Source organism: Oncorhynchus tshawytscha, linkage group LG23 (genome assembly GCF_018296145.1).
Source record: "Oncorhynchus tshawytscha isolate Ot180627B linkage group LG23, Otsh_v2.0, whole genome shotgun sequence".
NCBI lineage: Eukaryota > Metazoa > Chordata > Actinopteri > Salmoniformes > Salmonidae > Oncorhynchus > Oncorhynchus tshawytscha.
This window is the reverse complement of record NC_056451.1, coordinates 27,358,899-27,366,398: the sequence shown is the minus strand read 5'-3', so window position 1 is coordinate 27,366,398 and position 7,500 is coordinate 27,358,899. Positions and strand designations below refer to the sequence as shown.

Below are 7,500 nucleotides of genomic sequence, written 5' to 3'. Positions count from 1 at the left end.
AGAAAGAAAGAGAGAAAAAGAAAGAAAGAAAGAGAGAGAGAAAGAAAGAAAGAAAGAAAGAAAGAAAGAAAGAGAGAAAGAAAGAAAGAAAGAAAGAAAGAAAGAGAGAAAGAAAGAGAGAAAGAAAGAAAGAAAGAAAGAAAGAAAGAAAGAAAGAAAGAGAGAGAGAAAGAAAGAAAGAGAGAAAGAAAGAAAGAAAGAAAGAAAGAAAGAAAGAAAGAAAGAAAGAAAGAAAGAAAGAAAGAGAGAAAGAAAGAAAGAAAGAGAGAAAGAAAGAAAGAAAGAAAGAAAGAAAGAGAGAGAGAAAGAGAGAAAGAAAGAAAGAAAGAAAGAAAGAGAGAAAGAAAGAAAGAAAGAGAGAAAGAAAGAAAGAAAGAAAGAAAGAGAGAAAGAGAGAAAGAAAGAAAGAAAGAAAGAGAGAGAGAGAGAAAGAAAGAAAGAAAGAAAGAAAGAGAGAGAGAAAGAAAGAAAGAAAGAAAGAAAGAAAGAGAGAGAGAGAGAAAGAAAGAAAGAGATGAGAGATGAACCTGGAGAAGAGTGCCCTAAGCAAGCTGGTCCTGGGGCTCTGTTCACAAACACAAACACACCCCACAGTGCCCCAGGACAGCAGCACAATAAGACCCAACCAAATCATGAGAAAACAAAAAGATAATTACTTGACACATTGGAAAGAATTAACAAAAAAACAGAGCAAAATAGAATGCTATTTGGTCCTAAACAGAGAGTACACAGTGGCAGAATACCTGACCACAGTGACTGACCCCAAATTAAGGAAAGCTTTGACTATGTACAGACTCAGTGAGCATAGCCCTGCTATTGTGAAAGGCCGCCGTAGGCAGACATGGCTCTCAAGAGAAGACAGGCTATGTGCTCACTGCCCACAAAATGATGTGGAAACTAAGCTGCACTTCCTAACCTCCTGCCAAATGTATGACCATATTAGAGAGACATATTTCCCTCAGATTACACAGATCCACAAAGAATTTGAAAACAAACCCAATTTTGATAAACTCCCATATCTACTGGGTGAAATTCCACAGTGTGCCATCAAAGCAGCAAGATTTGTGACCTGTTGCCACAAGAAAAGGTCAACCAGTGAAGAACAAACACCATTGTAAATACAACCCATATTTATGCTTGTTTATTTTCTCTTTTGTACTTTAACTATTTGCACATCATTACAATACTGTATATGTATATATAATATGACATTTGTAATGTCTTTATTGTTTTGAAACTTCTGTATGTATAATGTTTACTGTTAATTTTTATTGTTTATTTCACTTTTGTTTATTATCTACGTCACTTGCTTTGGCAATGTTAACCCATGTTTCCCATGCCAATAAAGCCCTTTGAATTGAATTGAATTGAGAGACAGAGAGAGAGAGAGGAGGGGGGAGGAGGAGAAAGAGAGAAAGACAGAGAGAGAGAGAGAGAAAGAGAGGGAGAGACAGAGAGAAAGAAAGAGAGAGTGAGGGGGGAAGGAGAAAGAAAGAGAGAGAGACAGGGAGAGAGAGAGACAGGGAGAGAGAGAGAGACAAAGAGAGAAAGAGGGGGAAGGAGAAAGAGAGGAATATAGAGAGAAAGAGAGGGAGAGACAGAGAGAAAGAAAGATAGAGAGAGAGCGAGAGAGAGACAGAGAGAGGGAAGGAGAAAGAGAGGAATATAGAGAGAAAGAGAGGGAGAGACAGAGAGAAAGAAAGATAGAGAGAGAGCGAGGGAGAGACAGAGAGAAAGAAAGAGAGAGAGAGAGAGAGAGAGACAGAGAGGATGAATAGAGATGTAATTACATGTCCATTATATCCAGCCACGGGGTTAATGGCTGTGCAGCAGAAAAGCTGGGGTTACTAGTGTGTGTGTGTGTGTGTGTGTTGCTGTGGATTTTGTCGAGAGATGGCTAATGCTAAATGACGTGTCCATTCAGTAATAACATTAGCGCAGATTAGGACAGTGATAGCCCCTTGACAAACATCACATCCTCTCATACCCAAAACACCACTCAAACCAGTGTGTGTGTGTGTGTGTGTGTATATGAGTGCCTCCGTGCATGTGTGCATGTGTGTAAAGGCGTGTGTGTAACGGTGTGTGTGCTTACCGCCTGTGCGCTGACGGCCTGTGTGTAAGCATTGTAAGCAGGGAAGTTAAGTGTCATGGTGGGGCTGAAGATGCCCAGCTGTGATGCCACCTGCTGCATCCGTCTCAGCCCTCTCTCCTTCTCTGTGTCGGCAAACTTCACCACCAGACTGGACGACGCACCCTGCAAGGAAACACACACCGGTCTTTAAGTTAAACACATGGATTTACTGAATTACCCCATACTGGGAATACAATCAACCAAGATTGGGTGCACTGTTTTGAAACGCGTATTTATGTTGAAAAGTAAATAAAGTTCCAGAATACATTAACTTTCCACATAACAATGAGAGAGAGAGGTAGGATGACTTGTCTGTGACTTACAGAGGGAGAGGTAGGATGACTTGTCTGTGACTTACAGAGGGAGAGGTAGGAAGACTTGTCTGTGACTTACAGAGGGAGAGGTAGGATGACTTGTCTGTGACTTATAGAGGGAGAGGTAGGAAGACTTGTCTGTGACTTACAGAGGGAGAGGTAGGAATACTTGTCTGTGACTTACAGAGGGAGAGGTAGGAAGACTTGTCTGTGACTTACAGAGGGAGAGGTAGGAATACTTGTCTGTGACTTACAGAGGGATAGGTAGGAATACTTGTCTGTGACTTACAGAGGGAGAGGTAGGAAGACTTGTCTGTGACTTACAGAGGGAGAGGTAGGAATACTTGTCTGTGACTTATAGAGGGAGAGGTAGGAAGACTTGTCTGTGACTTACAGAGGGAGAGGTAGGAATACTTGTCTGTGACTTATAGAGGGAGAGGTAGGAAGACTTGTCTGTGACTTATAGAGGGAGAGGTAGGATGACTTGTCTGTGACTTATAGAGGGAGAGGTAGGATGACTTGTCTGTGACTTACAGAGGGAGAGGTAGGAAGACTTGTCTGTGACTTACAGAGAGAGAGGTAGGAATACTTGTCTGTGACTTACAGAGGGATAGGTAGGAATACTTGTCTGTGACTTACAGAGGGAGAGGTAGGAAGACTTGTCTGTGACTTACAGAGGGAGAGGTAGGAATACTTGTCTGTGACTTATAGAGGGAGAGGTAGGAAGACTTGTCTGTGACTTACAGAGAGAGAGGTAGGGTGACTTGTCTGTGACTTACAGAGAGAGAGGTAGGAAGACTTGTCTGTGACTTAGAGGGAGAGGTAGGATGACTTGTCTGTGACTTAGAGGGAGAGGTAGGATGACTTGTCTGTGACTTAGAGGGAGAGGTAGGAAGACTTGTATATGACTTACAGAGGGAGAGGTAGGAAGACTTGTCTGTGACTTACAGAGGGAGAGGTAGGAATACTTGTCTGTGACTTATAGAGGGAGAGGTAGGAAGACTTGTCTGTGACTTACAGAGAGAGAGGTAGGATGACTTGTCTGTGACTTACAGAGGGAGAGGTAGGATGATTTGTCTGTGACTTATAGAGGGAGAGGTAGGGTGACTTGTCTGTGACTTACAGGCAGTGTGCGGCTCCCATGCAGGGTGCTAATGGCAGCCTGAGCTTCAGCATGTCCCTGGTACTTCACAAACGCACAACCTTTACTGGTGCCGTCTGGCCCCCGTAGTACAGTACACTCGTCTATAGTGCCAAAGGGCTCAAACAGCCTCTTGACGTCTTCATCACTCTGCTGTTTACCCAGCATGCCTACAAACAACTTCCTGTCTTCTGGAAGAGGGGCACACCAGGAGGAGAGGGGGAGGAGAGAGGGAGGAGGGGGACAGAGGGAGGAGAAAAGGAGAGGAGTTAGATAGCTCTGATACTAGAGGTAGATACTCAGTTCATAAAACATATCATGGTGCTCTCATTGAATCTCATTCTGTTCTAGCAGGCCAGTGATGGGAGAAAAATACATGTTGCGATGCTGCTACCAACCACCAGGGTGCAGTATAAACTTATACATTACAGAGAGATGAAACTTGGGAGTAGAGGAGCAACAGAGATCACAGTAGAGATCAGTAAGAATGTAGGTGTGGGTCTTTGGGGCTTACTTTACAGTGCGTGTCAGCAGATACAGATTAACAGAGGATCCGTAGCAAGAGTTCCACTTGGGAGAAGGAGAGTCACATTGAAGACTTGACTCTCCAAATTCAATTAGTGAAAAATCCTCATCTAAATTTGTGGTTGACCTCAACCCTGCTGTAGATACAGATTGAAATGGGTAACTTCTGTAGAATTGGACAGGTGTATCATTATAATGTAAGATGGCGTGTACTATAATTAGTGAAGAAGCGTGTTCAGTTGTGTGTGAGGCAGGTGTGTGATGTGATGTGTATCTTACCTCCTCTCCCCTCGCTGTCGGCTGGTTTTACCTGGATGGGTCGGTTCATCTGGAATACAGACAAGAAGGAGATCAATACACATGATCAACATACAGTATGATCAATACATGATCAAGATACAGTATGATCAATACACATGATCAACATACAGTATGATCAATACACATGATCAACATACAGTATGATCAATACACATGATCACCATACAGTATGATCAATACACATGATCACCATACAGTATGATCAATACACATGATCAACATACAGTATGATCAATAAACATGATCACCATACAGTATGATCAATACACATGATCACCATACAGTATGATCAATACACATGATCAACATACAGTATGATCAATACACATGATCAACATACAGTATGATCAACATACAGTATGATCAATACACATGATCAACATACAGTATGATCAATACACATGATCAACATACAGTATGATCAATAAACATGATCACCATACAGTATGATCAATACACATGATCACCATACAGTATGATCAATACACATGATCAACATACAGTATGATCAATACACATGATCAACATACAGTATGATCAACACATGATCATCATACAGTATGATCAACACACATGATCAACATACAGTATGATCAACACATGACCATCATACAGTATGATCAACAAATGATCAACATACAGTATGATCAACACACATGATCAACATACAGTATGATCAACACACATGATCAACATACAGTATGATCAACACATGATCAGCATACAGTATGATCAACACATGATCAGCATACAGTATGATCAACACACATGGTCAACATACAGTATGATCAACAAATGATCAACATACAGTATGATCAACACATGATCAGCATACAGTATGATCAACACACATGGTCAACATACAGTATGATCAACACATGATCAGCATACAGTATGATCAACACACATGGTCAACATACAGTATGATCAACACACAGTACTATCAACACATGATCAACATACAGTATGATCAACACATGATCAACATACAGTATGATCAACAAATGATCAACATACAGTATGATCAACACATGATCAGCATACAGTATGATCAACACACATGGTCAACATACAGTATGATCAACACATGATCAGCATACAGTATGATCAACACACATGGTCAACATACAGTATGATCAACACACAGTACTATCAACACATGATCAACATACAGTATGATCAACACATGATCAACATACAGTATGATCAACACACATGATCAACATACAGTATGATCAACACATGATCAACATACAGTATGATCAACACATGATCAACATACAGTATGATCAACACACATGATCAACATACAGTATGATCAACACACATGGTCAACATACAGTATGATCAACACACATGATCAACATACAGTATGATCAACACATGATCAACATACAGTATGATCAACACATGATCAACATACAGTATGATCAACACACATGATCAACATACAGTATGATCAACACACATGGTCAACATACAGTATGATCAACACATGATCAACATACAGTATGATCAACACACAGTATGATCAACACACATGATCAACATACAGTATGATCAACACACATGATCAACATACAGTATGATCAACACACATGATCAACATACAGTATGATCAACACATGATCAACATACAGTATGATCAACACACATGATCAACATACAGTATGATCAACACACATGGTCAACATACAGTATGATCAACACACATGGTCAACATACAGTATGATCAACATACAGTATGATCAACACATGATCAGCATACAGTATGATCAACACACATGGTCAACAGGATATCACCACATGGCTAATCATGATTGAGACCAGATACACATAAGATCAACATGAGGATCAGCTTTAGGTCACACATGAACACAGAATAATCAATAAGACATGCCCAGTGTGCTGGTGTGTGTTCATGTGTTTGTGGAAGTGTGGAAGTAAGTATGTGTGTGTGTCAGACTCAAGGTTAACAGGTGTGTTTACAACATGACTTTAAACGGTCTGGCCCCTGTCGTCTGTCGCTCTCTCTGATTCTCTCTCTCTCTCACACACACACACAAACACACACACACACACACACACACACACACACACACACACACACACACACACACACACACACAGGAGTAGTAGTAGGGATTGAGGAGTGATTAGATTAAGAATGTGGGCCAGTTGATCTGGATTACAGCAGCACTTGGGATTAGACCAGAGACCAGAAAGAAAAGAGGAGTTAGAGAGAATAGAGAGACGTGTGTGTGTAAGAGAGAGGGAAAGAAAGAAAGAGAGAAAATAATTTACAAATATATTCTGTGCCAATAAAGCTGTTTGTAAATGAATAGGAGGATGGGAGTAAAAAGGAACAGTAAGGAGAGAGGGATAGGATGATAGGATGAATGAAATAGAGAGAACAGAGTGAATGGGACAGAGAGAGAGAGAGAGAGAGAGGGGACAGAGAGAGAGAAAGAGAGAGAGATAGAGAAGAGAGAGAGAGAGAGAGAGAGAGAGAGAGAGGTAGAGCCCGAGGACCACAGACAAACAGGAGAGAGGAAGTTGGGTGGAGGAGCTGGCCAAGAATGAGAAGAATGAAGGGAACATAGAAGAAAAGTAGGGCGAGAGAGAAAATACGGAGAGACAGAAGGGGGGAGAAGGATGAAAGCAAAGATGCCCCTGAGAGAGGATGACTCGGAGAGAGGATGACTCAGAGAGAGGATGACTCAGAGAGAGAGAGAAAGAGAGAGAGAGAGGGGGAGGGAGAGGATGATTCAGTCATGACTCGTTCAGCCTCTGAAATGTCACGACCACAGAGATGCAGCGTTTTGCCACACGCACACACACCAAATGCACACACACACACGCACGCACACCAAATGCGCAAACACACACACACACACACACACACACACACACACACACACACACACATAAGAGATGGAGGGATGGGTGAAGAGGCATATAAGAAGAGAGAGAGAGAGGTGGGGGATGATGGAGGGATGGATGAAGAGAGATATAAGAAGAGAAAGAGAGAGGTGGGGGATGATGGAGGGATGCGTGAAGAGAGA

General features: G+C 41.6%; 1 protein-coding gene across 3 annotated transcripts in view; it reads right to left on the bottom strand.

The window, feature by feature from the left end:
- Window positions 1–7,500, bottom strand: part of LOC112236967 (CUGBP Elav-like family member 3) — a 64,073-nt gene that overhangs the window by 9,660 nt on the left and 46,913 nt on the right. For all 3 annotated transcript variants that reach the window (XM_042305099.1, XM_042305100.1, XM_042305101.1), the window contains 3 exons: window positions 4,394–4,442; window positions 3,572–3,780; window positions 2,096–2,257 (listed from right to left, as the gene is read on the bottom strand). In XM_042305099.1, coding sequence (XP_042161033.1) covers window positions 2,096–2,257; window positions 3,572–3,780; window positions 4,394–4,442 — 420 coding nt within the window. The remainder of the gene's footprint in view (window positions 1–2,095; window positions 2,258–3,571; window positions 3,781–4,393; window positions 4,443–7,500) is intronic.